At 38.8% G+C, this 16855-nt stretch overlaps 1 protein-coding gene across 1 annotated transcript; it reads right to left on the reverse strand.

Moving 5' to 3' along the window:
* Nucleotides 1-1138: 1138 nt before the first annotated feature.
* On the reverse strand, nt 1139-4317 carry LOC306873532 (fibroblast growth factor 8b-like; the record flags this gene model as incomplete). The annotated part of the gene is made up of 5 exons (XM_079422884.1): nt 1139-1414; nt 1653-1759; nt 2786-2972; nt 4162-4198; nt 4286-4317. 5 exons carry the CDS (start codon nt 4315-4317, stop codon nt 1139-1141), a joined length of 639 nt encoding a protein of 212 aa, XP_079279010.1.
* Nucleotides 4318-16855: the final 12538 nt, after the last annotated feature.

Consider the following 16855-nt stretch of genomic DNA (forward strand, 5'->3'; position numbering starts at 1 on the left):
TACAAACAATAAAGATGCTTTTTGATAATATCACTACACATCATGGAATCGTCATGGAATGTATATCTGCTTATGCTTGGGATCATCAGTAGGTAGCTGCCACGTTCACTGCAAGAATAAAGTGAGCAAAAATTGTACAACAGCTTGTGACTGGGACAGAAATCCTTACAAGGATAACTTTGTACCTTACCTACCTTTAAAGGTGCATATTATTGAGCTATGTAATATACATCTGAAATCACCATACATTTGCCAGTTGATTAATCACAGTACATTAAGAAAATTATTTTGTATTAATGTTTTGTTAAGTTTTCTGAAATGTTATGTTTAGATATACAAATGAGGTATATCCATTGAAATCCAATTATTTGCATTTATTTCTAGAACAGAAGTCTGAATATTGGATAAAGCCAAGTGTAAAATCCTTGTTTCATTTTGATGGCATATTAAAGGTTTTTATAGAGGGGACTACATAAATCAGAAAATACTATCAACAGCCAAAAATATATCTATTTTAGCCATATTTTTATGCATTTTAAACATATATTTTGCATATAAATTGGGAAAACTATGTATGAACAAACATGTAGAAAAACTCGTTTTGAGAAAACCAGCTTTAAATATATGTGTTGTAAATGAAATCTACATACGCAAATGAATAAACTGTAATAAAATGAATACTTAAATGTGTAAACACTTTTTTTTACTACTAGTCTGAAATAAAACATGTTATGGAAGCAAAACAGCCCAAAAATCTCAAAATTGACCAGTGCCTGAAAAAAACTATGGTTTTGCCTATAGTTTCTGCCCCGGTGACATGCTGTTGTACCCCTAAAGATAGAATTTTTGCACATTTTTCTGAGAGTGATTTGTGTATTGTGTTCTGTTGTCTTGCTTCATTCCCAGAGATGTGTTGCTCATTATTGCACTGCTTACAGTGTCCTCTATTCAGTCGACAGTTCAGTAATTGTCCCAGAACAAACTGTTCTTAGTACTGCGATTCATCTCCGATCTGAGCCTGTGCAGACTCCTTAATTTTTACACAACAGTCCAGCGTGATGTCCAGTAACTCTGGATGCACACAGATTAGACAAACTTGAATTAAGATAGCACTCCGGTATAAGATACGATCCTGTCCTCAATTCACGTTTGTGCGCTGATGGTGCTTAGTCCTCTTGTTGGGGGGATAAGGGATTAAATCAAACGTTTTCTGTTCTGTTAACAGGTGTCCTCGAGGAAGACGTTTCATGAAATGGGCCTCTCGCTGATGCTGCCGAGTCTGCGTGGCTTTCTTGGGCCGACCCTTGCGTGTAAAAGCCATGTACCAGCCTTTGTACTTGGCGTTCTGCAAAGCTGTGTAGTTATTTTCCAGAACAATCTCGGTGAATATGCAGTCCCTTCCACGGCCCTTCCTCTGGCAACAAAAAGAGACAGACAGTGGAGGACTGAAATGACAATCTCGGAAATCTGCTATTCAAGCTTGAGAGATTTATGAGGCTCAATTTTGTTCTCAGGGCTTGATGGGTTTACCTGGGATATCATTAGTGCCAATCGAACCAATTTAGTTGTCTATATTTCTCAGAGTATGATTTCAACAACATCATTTTGGAGAATAAACATAAACACACCAGATGTTTAATTACTTAACTCACCCGTCCAATAAGTTTGCCTCTCTTGTTCATGCAAATGTAATATCCTGTTCTCGCTCCTCTGATTTGAACCCGGCTTCCAAACGTGTCGGTTTCCACAACAAGTTTAGCTGCAATTGTTAAACCATTACAGAGTCTGTTAATTTTCCACTTTCAGGTGATATGTATAAATGAACGATGCATTTTATTGTATATTGGAGAGTTTTGAGATTTACATTGTTGTAAAGTCTGTGCTGCAAAGCCAATATTTAGTCTAGATGTGCGAATGTGTGTGAGTTAGGCCAAGATTACAAAGAGTTAGAGTAACAAAGAAGGGTATAAACCGATGACGCTGACCTCACCTCTCTTCATAAACTGACTCATACGTTGAGTTGTAAAGCTACGAAAATTCCTCATAAAATGACCCTCCAAAAAAGTGGGCAAAGTGGATGGACTGCACAAGTGGAAAGATGGCTAGACACGCAGAAATACTTCAATGACAGGAATTCGTTCCCAGCGGACAGGATTCTAACCACTGTTTTGTTTGGAGAAGAAGTCCCGCAGCTCACTTAAAACAGGTGCCTTACTGTATAGCTTTAAAATTACATTGAATTCAAATAAAAACAAGATTGACATTTCATTGCCTATTTGCAGCGTCAATGCACACTATAAATCATATTTCAACCGTCCATTTAGCAAAGAAAAAAATACACAAGTAATTTTGGAATGAATAGCTGTCAACAAGTGATTGAAACTTCAGATCATCATCCTGCCTCACAAATAATATAGGAACATTTGCAATAAGCATATTTGTTTTGGAAGAGATGAAAGATGAAAGCTAATGATGTTAGAAAAGGTTAGAGAATTGCATGTCATATTTCTGTCCTACAACTCTTTATTATATGGAGAACTATTCAGGAAATGTTAAGACGGCCGAGGTAAGATGAGTACTGATGTGTTTTCCAGAACCAAAATGGGTTTCTCTTGAGATTCCCAAACTCAACAATATAGAATCCATTTCAAACTATGCAGGTTAGTTTTTGGCAATGACATTTACTGGATATTCTATACCTTCAACTGACTTGTTTTGTCCTGCTGTTTCAAGCGGACAAAGTCAAATAATGCAGAAAAGTGTGTTTGCAAAGACTGTGACTTGCCATGAATATCTCCATCCTCGCCGTTGGCGTTGACCCTCTTATTGCCCAGGACTTGTACATGTTTACCACTCATCCGGCTATAGAGCTGATAAGTCCTTGTTAATCTCCGGCTCATCCGGTCCGACAGACGACTCTGCTCCGTTACATGGTGCTTAAAATTGGGTACAGAGACGGACTGCATAGTCATCTATAAAAATGTGACAAGAACATGCAGATTTATGGTGATGTAAGTAACAACACTTTTTAGGGGCAATAAAGGTGACACTGTTTCTCATCAGATTCAAATCATTCTTTTTGCAGCGATGGTTGGCACTCTGAGGGCAAGTGCCCCATCCACACTTTAAATGATATGCCAATGAGGGGTTGACCAGCACTGATCTTTCACCCCGTCTCTTTGGAACGTTCTCATAACGATTTTCTTTTGTAAGTCAGCTATGCGCCGTGCCCACATGTTAGAGCCATTACCTTTAAAGTGAGGGGTTTACGTCTTTTCAAGATGTTTGACAGTTTGCCAATGACTCTATTAATAATGAGTTGTTTGCACGGTTATAACACATTTACTGCACACATATAACATCACAAGATTAATGTGAGTAAAAGTTTTATCGCTTTCAGTGTGTCCTGCTTATGTTTGACTGGAAAATATTCAAATGGGAAGAGAGTAGAGTTGTAAAAAAATTTTTTTGACTTAATTAGACTATTCCTATATTTATTTACAAATTAAAGAATTTTATAAATTTATGAATTATTCCTAAACTGTAAATATTATTGTCAGATTAAAACAAAAAGTGCTGATTTTACAACCTGAACCACAACTAGGATGTAACACAAACAGAAACTGGATTTTGCTATGGATGGAAACTTGGTAAACACAAAATAAACATTTAATTGAACACAGCACATCAAATACATGATAACAACTCGTGTGATGTGATGGGTCACTCTCACAGTTATCACACCACTGTCCTATTTTGTTGATTTTTCATACACTGAAAAGTCGTGTCACAATCCTCCTTCTCTGGTCAGACATGATACGCTGTTTATATTTCTTTTAGCATGAAAGAAAAAGTTGTGGAAGTTATAGGGCTGTATATAATTAAAGAAAACAGCCTGTTAATTGTTCAGATGAAACCAGTTAATCTCTAAATTTATAAACCAGGGCTAAACATTTTACTTCTTATACAGAGACACTTACAAATAATACAGTCTCCTGAGGGGGTGGGTTGTCATGTATGATGGTGATTTCACCCCTTAACTAATTTCTAATTGGTTAAACCGATATTACACACTATTACACATAACATAGTCCCATCAGTTTACCTATAAACTGGAGATGCTTGTTTGCAAACAAAAAAAAAAAAACGCAGAAGACTTACCTGAGTGTAAAAACACAGAGTAATAAATTGAAGTAATCTGAAATACAAAAAAAGTCAATTACGGAATTATTTTTTTAAACATAAAAATAACTCTTCAGCACAAGTCTATATCAAGTGTACTTACAGGTGCCCTAACCTCGATGATTTCAGCCTCATTGTGAGATTTCCAAGCCCTGTCTGATTATCCGAAACAATAAGTTCTTCATTAATTCCTCTGTGCGTGTATATTATTGTGTGAAGATGCTCAGTCCATCGGACTTTTAGCAAAAATAATCATCCACTGAGTCCATGTCAAATTAATCCGTCACGTAACTTTTATTGCTTATAGTTCAAGCACCTTACAGGCGACTGTTCTCACAAACCTAATTCATGATCGATGTCCGATTACAGCTAAAATACGAAAAATAAAACATTCTTCATAGAAATTCTGAGACAACATCCGGCAGCGTGCGCTCACCCAGCTTGAGACGTTACATTGTGTTTCCTCACGGTATCCCCAGCACTGATGTAAATGTCACTGGAAGAGTCTGAAGTGACATGTAGGTTGATAAACTGTGATGTTTCCCTGGAGAGAGGCTGAGAGCAGAAGTCTCACTGTGTCTCTCTCCACTTTCAAACTCCCAATGTCAAACCCACTCTTCACGTGTAGTCTGACTCCCGTTACCTCCACAGAAGCGCCATCCCACCCCTCAACACTTAAACTCCTTCACTGAGGGAGAAAGACAATTCGTTTAACCTAAACAGTACTAGAAGAGCTTATAAAGTTTAACCCCTTATTTATGCACAATGGTTTTAACAATAAAACAAACTTCAAGGCTACTTGTTACATGTTTGTGTGTTTGTTCTATATATATATATATATATATATATATATATATATATACACGCGCGCGCGCGCACACACACACACATACACGTGTGTGTAATTATCAATAGGATGGAACTTTAGTTTACACTTTAAAACAACTTTTGTTCATTTTAATCCCAACGGAACTGTATACATTTTAAGTTTGTCATAATGCTCACACAACTATTTAAGACATACTTTATGATATTTAAATATTTAAATGGTCTATTATTAATATATTGTATTATATAGTTTGCTCTGTCTCATAGGCCTACCCAGAGCCCAATTTTAATTAAATTATTAATTCACATTAAAAACTGTATCAATTTGAAAAAATTGACTTTAATGTTGGCTATAATGTATCAGTGATGTTCAAAAAAAAACTCAATAAAATACTAATTATAAAAAAAAAAAAAAAACTGTATCAAATTAAAGTATTAAATGAAACAAAGTGAAACTTTTCCCTGCATATTGCCAAAGTAATACAAATATTAATGCTACTTAAATTGTAATTTGTTTCCAGTTATAATTATAGCAATAAATAAAACACTTTTACGTTTTTGAAATTTGTTAGAAAAGACAAGCCATTTTTATTTAGCTATCCAATGATTAGCATGCATTTGCTCACTAAAAGAGTGATTAAAAGAGGTTATTTAAAAGAGGGTTAACAGCACCTGCAAAAATATAATAATAATCCTCATCATTGAAAATATGCATTGTAGTACAGCTCTCAAAATATTTGTTTAAAAAAAAAAAAAGAATATCCCACAAGTGAAAGGGGAAAATTGCAAATATTCTGATATCCACTCCAGAACATATACAGCTGCATTAAGCTATTCCCTGGCAGCCTGTAAGATTTTGACTCACTGTGCCTTTGCGGTGACCCCAGTTTTTATATTTTTCATTCACTCACTGCATGTGAAAGTAACATATGCTTCACAAGAGTTCTTTACATATAATGGCTAGATGTGTGCTATCAAATACTCCTAACAGCTTAGTTAACTTTGATTAATTAGATCCACCAGAAAACAAAGCATCTAGACTGTTCAGATACATGTATTACATGTAGCGTATATTTGTGCTTGATAATGTAATCTGTTTATTTCATATCATGATCCCAACTGTATGCAATAAAATCAGCATATATAGGCTATTCAATGCTGATCTGTCACAAAGCTATAATGAGCTGGAATCCAATGGTGTATCTCAATTACATATTGAGATGTCTTCATCTGCTAGTGGGATTTTATTTCTTCACATTCTCTACTCTAGCCTTCAATATACTGCAATGACCATAATATGGACCACTGCTAGCCCACCAATCTCAAACTGAGACTATAATTCCCATGCATGACTCAAAACCAACAATTTTCACACCTTTGAGCACACATAGGAGCGACAAACCAGCTGCTAAGGAGTATAGAAAATGTCATTATCGGTATTGCTTTAATTCCATCCCGTAAATCATTCATATCAGTCTGTGTGCTGGCTTAGAGGGTGAGAATGTACCTGATTGATTAGATCCAGAGGGAGACGGCCACAGGTGATTTTGCCACCTGGAATGATTCAGTGCACTAGTCAGGTCCTCTCTCAGATATTACTGAATTTGTGCGTTGGAAACATTTGTTCAGGTCATGTCTTGGATTTTAATTTGTTTCTGCAATAAAAATATGTTGAGGTCAAGAGCACTGGCAGTGCTCATTTGAGAAACTTTTGGAGCAGCTCTTTGGTGCAGATTTACTAACTTCATTTAACTCAGGGCAAAATGACTCAAATGACAAATGTCCTGACTGACTTCCATTCAATTTATTGATAACATTTTACAACAAGGTCTCATTGACTTACTACATTAGTTATTGACAATATAACTGTCAGTCCTCTGTCGTGTGTGTCATGTGTTCCTGCCTCTTGTGTCCTTATTTGGTTTGTTTCCTGTCCTCGTCTAGTGTGATTATTGGTTAATTCTTGTCTAGCCGTGTTTGTTTAATTGTCTGATTTACCTGAGTATATTAGTCCTGTCTGTTCTGTTAGATTTCGTCTGGTCTACTCTTTACCCCCAGTGTTTGATGTCTGTGAGTTTGCCTTGTCCTGCCCTGTCTTCAGTAAAGACATATTATTTGAGTTACATCCTCGTCTCCGTGTTCCTTGTTCCTCCCTGCTGTATGCACCGTGACAATAACACACACACACACATATAGCATAATTAGCAGAAATTTGATTTCCCAGCTGTTTTATAGCTAAAATTATCCTTATGTACAATTTCTTTTTGACAAGATCAGCTTTGTGTAATGACTCTACACTACTTTCACTCGTTTCCTATTTCAGTATATTACATATTGTATATATTGTTTTTCCACAAAATAATGATTTATTGTGGGAAAAGTCACCTCATAAGACCTCTTTCCACAATCAGATTTATTCTGCAGTACATTCACTGACTTGACTCACTATTCACAATTGTTTTAACATTCTCTGTGTTTTCTTGGCTTTTGAGACCTCAACTTAACACATGACTTGTAGGCCTCTTCTTATCTACACACAGTACAGTATGTTTATTTTATTGTTAGTCACTTTTACTGGACATAACTGCCTCCTTCTAAATGTTAAACTGGAATCCATAATTTGTATATATGACAGAACACAGCGTCTCCTTTATTTGACCCAGTCTTATTTCATAGCTTTTAAACACCATCTACAACAATGTAATACATTCATGGTGAGGAGCTTGTTTTCTTACTTGTTCTTCCTCACTCTAACTCTTTGTGGTCAAACAGCCAAAATAATTCAGCAGTGGTTAACCAAGAGTCATGCTTATGTCAAGTTTGAGGAAACCCAAGGGTGCATTTTAATATCACAGCCATGTTTTAATCCAAACTTTTTTTCTTCCCATAGACTTTCTTTATTCCATAGTTGTATTACTCCTCTTGCTTAACCAGTTCTGGTCCTGGTCTGCCATCTGCCATCTGGTCATTGAGTGGTTGATGCTCTTCCAAACATTGTCCCTGTCCTTCTAAATAGCCGCAGGAAAATAAAAGTGAGAGACAGAGTGAAACAAGAACTCTGGCACAGGAATCTCAGGTTATTCTTAGAGGAAGAGGGGAATGAATAAATGTCTGAGGCAGCTAATATGAGCCCACTCCATTAAATAAAGTATTATTCACTCCAGTTGATGCCAAGCACAAAAATACACACAACTGTGAGACAGACAGAGAGAGAGAAAGAGAGACGGGTGGAAAGGTAGACACCATGGAGGAAAATAAAACGGAATGTGCCTGAAAGTGGAAACAAAGTTGGCAGTAGATCACAGGTGTCATCCAGTAACACCAATCACTATATACGCTTGTGGATGATACATGCGGTCAGAAACTGTTCTAAACACACTGGATTCAGCTGTGATTGTACTGTGGCTGCCTGGATAGCAGACATGTGTTAATGGTTTTAGCACAAGCAAATCTAAGCTCTGTGACCAATAAACGTTTATGTTTCTTACACGTTTTGTTCCTGATGATAATCTTCACAAATTAACACAACTTTTCTGAATTTTGAAGCCTAAATACAATTGACAGAAGTACAAAGGTTAAAAAAGCGCTATAAACAAACTATTTCAACAACTCTGTCAGTCTTTATTTAAGAATAGCCAATAGTAATAGTAATAGTTTGCAAGAGCACAATTATAAACACAATGAGGCCGTGAAAGAGAAGATGAGTTTATCTGTTTAGTGTGATCATGTTTATTGTCCCCGACAACCTCTGTAGTCCTATTTAACCACTTGTCAATTACATTTTTCAAGACAAGTGAAAGCTTTTAACAAAATCACAAGTCAGGTATTTTGTCACAGAATAAAATGTGAAAATATATTGAGTTTGTGTTCACCACAGACCTTATTTTAAGCATTTAACTAAAAACCCATTTAGAAAACCCATTGACTTCAGGATCATGGAACCAGAATTTTTGGCATTCAAAAATCTCATCTTTTTAGTCCTTTAATTTCAAACAAAAACAATTTAACAGTCAACACTCTATTTTTCTTCTCATTCAAGAAGGCATTTCACTCAGATATACAGTATATTGCAATAAAGAAAGCATAACTGCAATTCAGTTCCCTGTCGATACTACACTCGTACTGCGTCGCTAGACGCTATGGGGAAAAACTCCTTTTTCTCCGAGGACTGAAGACTTTTTCAATCACGCAGTGTGACTGCACGGCCATTGGTTCGCGCAGTAATAAAAAACTAACCAATGGCTCGTCAGTGGTACTGCACGAGCCTATGGCGGCAAAGCCCGCCAGAAGGGGCAGGGTCATCTGGCTATATAAGCGGGCGCTTCGCCATAGGAAAACAGATCAATTCTCCTTCAGCAACGACCTCTTCGCTGATCCAGGACTCCAGACGCTCGCCGTTGACACGCATCGCTGCGGATTGGAAGGCTGCCTTTTTTCCCCGCTCCCCGCTGATCCAGCCCGCTTCGCCGAGCCGCTTCAGCGATCAGAGCGGACGCCAGCTCGTCCCCTGCTGCCATCCGGCGAGCCTTCAAGAAGAGCAAATTTCTTCTAAAAGAGCAAGCTGCGTTGTTGCAAATGCCGCGCCGTCAGTGCGTCTCGTGCAAGCTTTCGCTGCACGATGCCGACGGCCACTCAGAGTGTGTTTCCTGCTTGGGTAAATCCCACGCAGAGGCCGCTCTGAGCGAGATGGAATGTTCATACTGCATGAACATGAGTCTCGTGACTCTGCGCGCTCGGATCGCTTTCTTTTCAGAGAGCGACTCCGCCCCTCGCGCTCTCCCGTTTTCTTCCTCCCAGGGACCTGGTGGGAAAAAACGGCGGGGCAAAGGGCTTAAGCGCTCAGCGGCGAGCGAGCTCACGCCGGCTCAGACCCCGCGTGCCTCGCCCCCGCTATGCAGAGTGGATTCTCCCGTCCTCTTTGAGCACGCGGATCAACGTCCCTCGGTTGGCGCGAGTGACGTGATCTCGTTCGGTGCTTTTGAGGAGGAGCTATTAGATGACAGCATGTTTCTAATAGCGTCAGACGCAGAGGATATCTCGGGCTCTACCATCGACCCCGCCCCCTCCTCGTCTGCCAAGCCCAGCGAAGCAAAGCAAGGGATGGATGCCGAGCAGACGGAACAACTCTTTGTCTGCTTTGGCGGCCGCACCAAGGGGTCTCCGGTCACAAAGCACAGAATATCTCGATGGTTAGTTGACGCTATCGCACTAGCATACTCCTCCCTGGGCCTCCAGAGCCCCATTGGAGTGAGAGCTCATTCCACAAGAGGCGTGGCCTCTTCTTGGGCGTGGTCTAGTGGTGTGTCTATGGCAGACATTTGTGCGGCGGCCGGCTGGGCCTCGCCGTCCACATTTGCCAGGTTCTATAGCTTGGATGTCCCGGCCTTACAGGCTAGGGTTCTCTCTGCTTAGATGGCACACGCCTGTCTTAAGCGGTCCCCTCAGGCATTGCCTGATTCTCCAAGAACGCTCTTGGCCCCATTCCTGGTGCTGAGGCTGTACTTATGACCGTTGAAACGATTTCTAGGCTGGACTGACCTCTGTAGAGTTCGGTCCTCATGCCTCCTGCAGGATGCTTCCTGCTCATAATTGGTCCCTCTGAGCCTTACTGCTCAAGGCCAGTTTTACGGTTGTCGTTTCTCTTCATGGCATGGCGGGATTGTATTTGTTCCCCATAGCGTCTAGCGACGCAGTACGAGTGTAGTATCGACAGGGAACGTACTCGGTTACTAACGTAACCTCGGTTCCCTTAGATACGGGAACGAGTACTGCGTACTATGCCATGCCATGCAGCTGCACGACTCAGGTCGTCGCTTCAGTCGAATTGGCCTGTTTTCCTATGGTGAAGCGCCCGCTTATATAGCCAGATGACCCCGCCCCTTCTGGCGGGCTCTGGCGGGCTTTGCCGCCATAGGCTCGTGCAGTACCACTGACGAGCCATTGGTTCGTTTTTTATTACTGCGCGAACCAATGGCCGTGCAGTCACACTGCGTGATTGAAAAAGTCTTCAGTCCTCGGAGAAAAAGGAGTTTTTCCCCATAGCGTCTAGCGACGCAGTACTCGTTCCCGTATCTAAGGGAACCGAGGTTACGTTAGTAACCGAGTACGTTTTCACATTAACATTTGTTGTTACAAAAACTCAATTTGACTGGAAAACTTGATTCTGATTGGTCAGTCGCGTCACCCAGCAGTCACTGTCATCCAAGGCAATGCTGTATATCATACCGCTCTGGGTAACCAGCATTACTTTCATGTTTCTCATATGACACTTGCTCTTGTTTCATAAAAAAAATAAAAAAAAATAAAAAAAATGCAGCATCTGGTATCTTGCTTCTCATTTGAAGATTCTATGACTTCAGTTGGCTATTAAAGGAATAATTCACGCAAAAATGAAAATTTGCTGAAAATTTGCTCACCCTCAGGCACTTCCTCTAGTGATAAAGTCAATCTGCTGTTGTCCTCTCACATCAAAATCCATCAACATATTTTTAGGACTGTTTTCACTTGAAAACAGTGCTTGATCTGTGTGTATTTCTCTACTGATTCAGATGAGATGACCAGTTCACCTTTTCACAAATCAATATTTAAATTTTTTGTGTGAACTATTCCTTTAACAATAGACATATTGTGTCGGCACCTATAGCCTCGAGGGCAGCGTCGATATCTAGCACCATTTCGCTACGGGCGTCCCGAATTCGAATCCTGACTCGCACCCCACTTAGGACAGATTTAAACTGTCCTAAATCATAAAGGCAAAAAAAACACCAAAAAATAAATCTCTAAAAAAAACAAACAAAAAAACAATAGACATACTGTAATACTGTTGCAACGTTGGCCTTTAGCCTAACTTTTTAAAATAATATAAAAGGATTAAATAATGTATCTCAAATCTATGTTTTTTTCACCATGTGTTTATTTAATCGATGATTAGCTGTGTGCTAAGCCTGATATTGTACAGTCAGCCGATCATTATATTAATATATGCCTGTTGTTCATTGTTAGGTCATAATTAACCCTTAATGCCTTAAGGTTACCAAGCCAAAACTCACTGGGAAGTGTTGGCAGCATCTTTTAGTCAGGCCAGGGTAGTGGATAGTTCAAGTTGAAGATGCTCCTGTCCTCGGCTTTTACTCTCCATCAAGGGACTTGTCCCTTGACATGGACGCTCCATTCCTCTGAATGAGATCTGTTTTACTATCTTGTAAACACATAGGGAGTAGCATTGAGAACGGTTTAACAAAGTCAATAAAAGCAGGTCTCATTCCTGGTACTGGGCGTGCATGTGGTCTCCCTTACACTCTTAAAAATAAAGGCGCTTCACGATGCCATAGAAGAACTGGTTCCATAAAGAACCTTTAACATCTGACGAACCTTTCTGTTTCACAAAAGGTTCTTTGTGGTGAAAGAAGGTTCTTCAGATTATAAAAAGGTGAGCAAGAGATGGTTCTTTAAAGAACCTTTGACTGAATGGTTCTTTGTGGAACCAAAAATGGTTCTTCTATGGCATCGCTTGAAGAACCTTTTGAAGCACCTTTATTTTTAAGAGTGTATGCACGCACCTAATACACTCACACACTAAAGCAAACACACACTTTTGTGCCTTGTACTCCTCCTTTCTTCTGCTTTTCTGTTCTGGGCTGGAGAGAGCGATTACTTTTGCAGGCCTACCTGCAAGTTTGCTTTGAGTCTTTCTCTTTTTCATCTGGGTGCAGAAAAGTGGCCCCTGGTGTCCAAACAGCTGTGTAGACCTGGGAGGGAAAGAGGCTTGAAAAAGGGACGAGAAGAAAGAGAGGAAATTCAATGGACCTCAGGGACTCTCCTTTTCTGCCTCGTTCCCGCTCTTACCCTCTTTCTCCAGCTCTCTCCTCTCCATTTCTCTCTTCACATCCCCCCTTTTCTATCCCTCTCTGTCTGATTTCACTTGTCCTTTCTCTTTAACTTTTTTGCTCTTCATCTCCTCCCATCTCTGCTTTTCCAACCTTTTTCGCTCTCTCTCCCCCTGTACCTAAAACAGCTTTAGGCCTCTGAAAGATGAGATAGAAATTATTTTTTAAATCCTAAACATTTTTGTCCCAGGTGCATCATCGATCGGACTCTCTACTGCGATTATGTTTCCAAGCTTTGAACTTCTTTGAAAACCCCTCCAGAAAGAGCTTTCTTTAGTTCGGATATGGTGGTGGAAATTCCATTTGCTTAAAACCTGGGAAGGCTTATATATATATGGTCTGAATATAAATTTATAAAAAGGTCCTGGATTCTCTAAACTGTTGTCCATCCAAAGTTAGAGGGAGAGAGAGGGCCAAAATCTTCCTAGGAGCTATATGGGTGTGTAACCTCCCACAATGGGAATTCACTCTGGAGAGGGTCTCTGCTACCCTGTCACTACCTGCTATATCATCTTTCATCCCAAAAAAACGACAGAAAAGCCAAAGATGAAATGGTTCGCTTTTGACCCTAATACTTGGACTTTAAAATGCCTCTCTTTTTTTTGGGTCAGAATACTCCTAGTGGTGAGCGACATATGGTGATTGATAGGAAATTTGAATCAGAGCTCTACTGATCTCTGTAGGCTTGTGTTCCAATGCACCAGAAGCACTGGTGATATCTGAAAGCCAATTCAACTGAAGACTGTATGTAATGTTGACAAAACCCTTGCTTGAGGATTTGAGGTACCTCATTAGATCAACTTCAACTGCTAAAATGTCAAGGAATCAGAAATGACACAGGTTTATAACCCCCCTGTTTGTTTTAAAATATCAAGATTTTATTTTGATGGCAATCCAGTGTGGATTATTTATCTCATATGCCAATTCCAAATTTGAAACACAGATCAGAGAAGCTGCAAAATATGCATTCTGACTCACCTGCTTCTCCAGAAAAGTTGCAACACATCTCCAGAGATTCTAAAAGAGCAAGAGAGGGAGAAAGAACATGTATGTGTGTGAGAGAGAGTGTGTGTATTTGCATGCAAAACAAAGTGAGAAAGCAGAAAGGGAGTCGGCTGGCCAGTGTTTCAGAGGGAACTCATCACGGAGAGGAGGAGAGGGGAAAAAAGGGCAGTGTTGAGAGCGGCAATGTTTGTTTAGTCCCCATCAAAGCCAGGCCTAATTATTTTACCATGCTGAGGTTTAGCCTGCTGCAGCCTTTCTTCAACCTTAGCCTCACCCTCACTGCATAAACCTTACTGTCCTCAAATCCTTCGTTTGCTCCCTTAAAAACAAAGGTTTCCAGGTTTCCAAAATGGGGTCTAAATCCACAAGGTTATTTTCCATTTAAATAAATAAATAAGAATTATTAATATTATTATAACATCACTAATAATAATTGTAAAACACTAAAATGTAGGTACATAATAATAAAAGCAATCCAACTGAAATCTTGAAACTTGACTGACAGTTAGTAATTTGATGAAACCTGTTACAGCAACACACTGGTGTCAAAAGCAGATTTCCAAATGGATATTATATGTGATCAGGAGATAATGTGGGCTCACATCATACATTTACATTTACAGTTAGGATGTCACAGGTCAACAAGCAGAAGCTGATTGTTGCGTTATGCTTGCATGCTATTTTAGTCTGTAAAAAGGATTTTAATCATATAATTGTAATATTAATATTATAAAATATAATCGTATATTTGTACAAATTATTCTCCGGCTGCAGGTGCTTCAAAGTGAGGTTATATTCTTACCATAATATTAAGTAATTAATAATTGTCTCTACAGAGACAATTTTATAGCGTACATAATCTTAAGAGAGACTTTTTTTAATGGACAGCAATATATTGAGTCCTGTCTGGGATATATAACTACTAGGATGTATAAAAGTTATAATAACTTCTAATAATGTATTTCACAGATTTATTGATAATGACAGTATATAAAACTATATTACCAGTGCACCATAATCTATTTATTTATTTGTGACCCTGGACCACAACACCAGTCTTAAGTCGCTTAGTATACTATAAATATACTAATTATATTTATAGCAATAGCCAAAAATACATTGTATGGGTCAAAATTATCAATTTTTCTTTTATGGCAAAAATCATTAGGATATTAAATAAAGATCATGTTCCATGAAGATATTTTGTAAATTTCTTACCATAAATATATCAAAACTTAATTTTTGATTAGTAATTAGCATTGCTAAGAACTTCATTTGGACAACTTTAAAAGCAATTTTCTCAGTATTTAGATTTTTTTGGACCCTCAGATTCCAGATTTTCAAATAATTGTATCTCAGCCAAATATTGTCCGATCCTAACAAAACCATACATCAATGGAAATCTTATTTATTCAGCTTTCAGATTATGAATAAATCTCAATTTTGAAAAATTGACACTTAAAATTGACACTTGGTTTTGTGGTCCAGGGTCACATTTATCATTCATACTGATGAAAACTTACAGGAAAAAAGATTTTCTTATAGAGATTTAATAGTTTTAAAAGGTCCACTTTCCTGCAGAGTTTAGCTCCAACTCTAATCAAACACACCTGAACAAGCTCCTCAAGGTCTTCAGGATCACTAGAAAGCTACAGGTAGGTGAGTTTGATCAAGATTGGAGCTAAACTCTGCTGGAAATTGGACCTCGAGAGCCAGAGTTGAGAAGCCCTGTGCTAAACAGTTTGATATATCAACATCCTTTAGATATCATTTTGCCAGCATTGTCGAGAGCTAATGTGCAAAGTTTGGTGAAGATATGACAAATGGCTTATATAGGAGGAGTTTGAAAAAGTATTTGTTAGGGTTTAAAGCAAGGAAATCATTTTCATTCTATCTGCAGGTTTGTAGAATTATCAGCAAAAATAGCACCACCTTTTGACCGATTTTCACAACAATTGGTACACATACTGTCAGAGAGTCACCACAGTCTCCACCAACGGCACTCACCAGATCCCAATCCCCTGATTTATGATCACCGCCACCTGTCAGCACTAATCAGCAACACTATATCCCTGCACTCCTCCCGTTCACTCACTGTCTGGTCTCAAACTTTCCATGTTGACTAACCTGACCCACTTACCTTTTGTCTACCTACCAGTTGCTCCTGTGTTCCTATCCCCGTTCTCCATCGCTCCACCGTCTCCACGCTCCGCTGTTCCCTCTGGATCCCCTGGATTAGGAAACAAGGACATTTACACACAGATAAGCCTCAAGAGACTTTGCCATTCCCCGCCTGCTTACCCAGACTTACTGCTCATCTCATTCCCCTCTGCAGCTCTTCAATAAACCTGTTGTTTGTATTGCACTTACCTCTGTGTCCCATGTCTAGCTGCTGACACATACAATGTATAAATGCGTCCATTTATATAACAGTAGCTAAATCATTCAGATTTGCCTTTATAAGCCACTGTAATTTGATTGGTGGCCATGTTTTAGCCGAGTCCTATGAGAGGACATCCTCCAAAGAAGATGCATACCCATTTTCAACATAATGCATCATACAGGTTTTTTGTTGTTGTTTGTTTTTTCAGTAGAGCTCCCCATTGCCAGTTTTGGTATGTATTCTCGGAATGTCCTGTTGTCTGTGTGTGTCAAGTTTGGACTTTGCATTTAGCAGATTAACTTGGGCATATATATATATATTTGAACATACTACTACTAATAATAATAATAGATTATAACTAGTGCTGTCAAATGATTAATCGCATACAAAAAAATAAGTTTTTGTTTACATAATATATGTATGTGTACTGTGTATATTTATTATGTATATATAAATACACACACATGCATATATTTCAGAAAATACATGTAAATGTTTTCAAAATATATACTGTATGTGTGTGTTCTGTGTATATTTTTTATGTGTATATATAAATACAGACACATACAGT

The sequence above is a fragment of the Barbus barbus genome, assembly GCF_936440315.1.
Source record: "Barbus barbus genome assembly, chromosome: 8".
In the NCBI taxonomy this organism is placed as follows: Eukaryota; Metazoa; Chordata; class Actinopteri; order Cypriniformes; family Cyprinidae; genus Barbus; species Barbus barbus.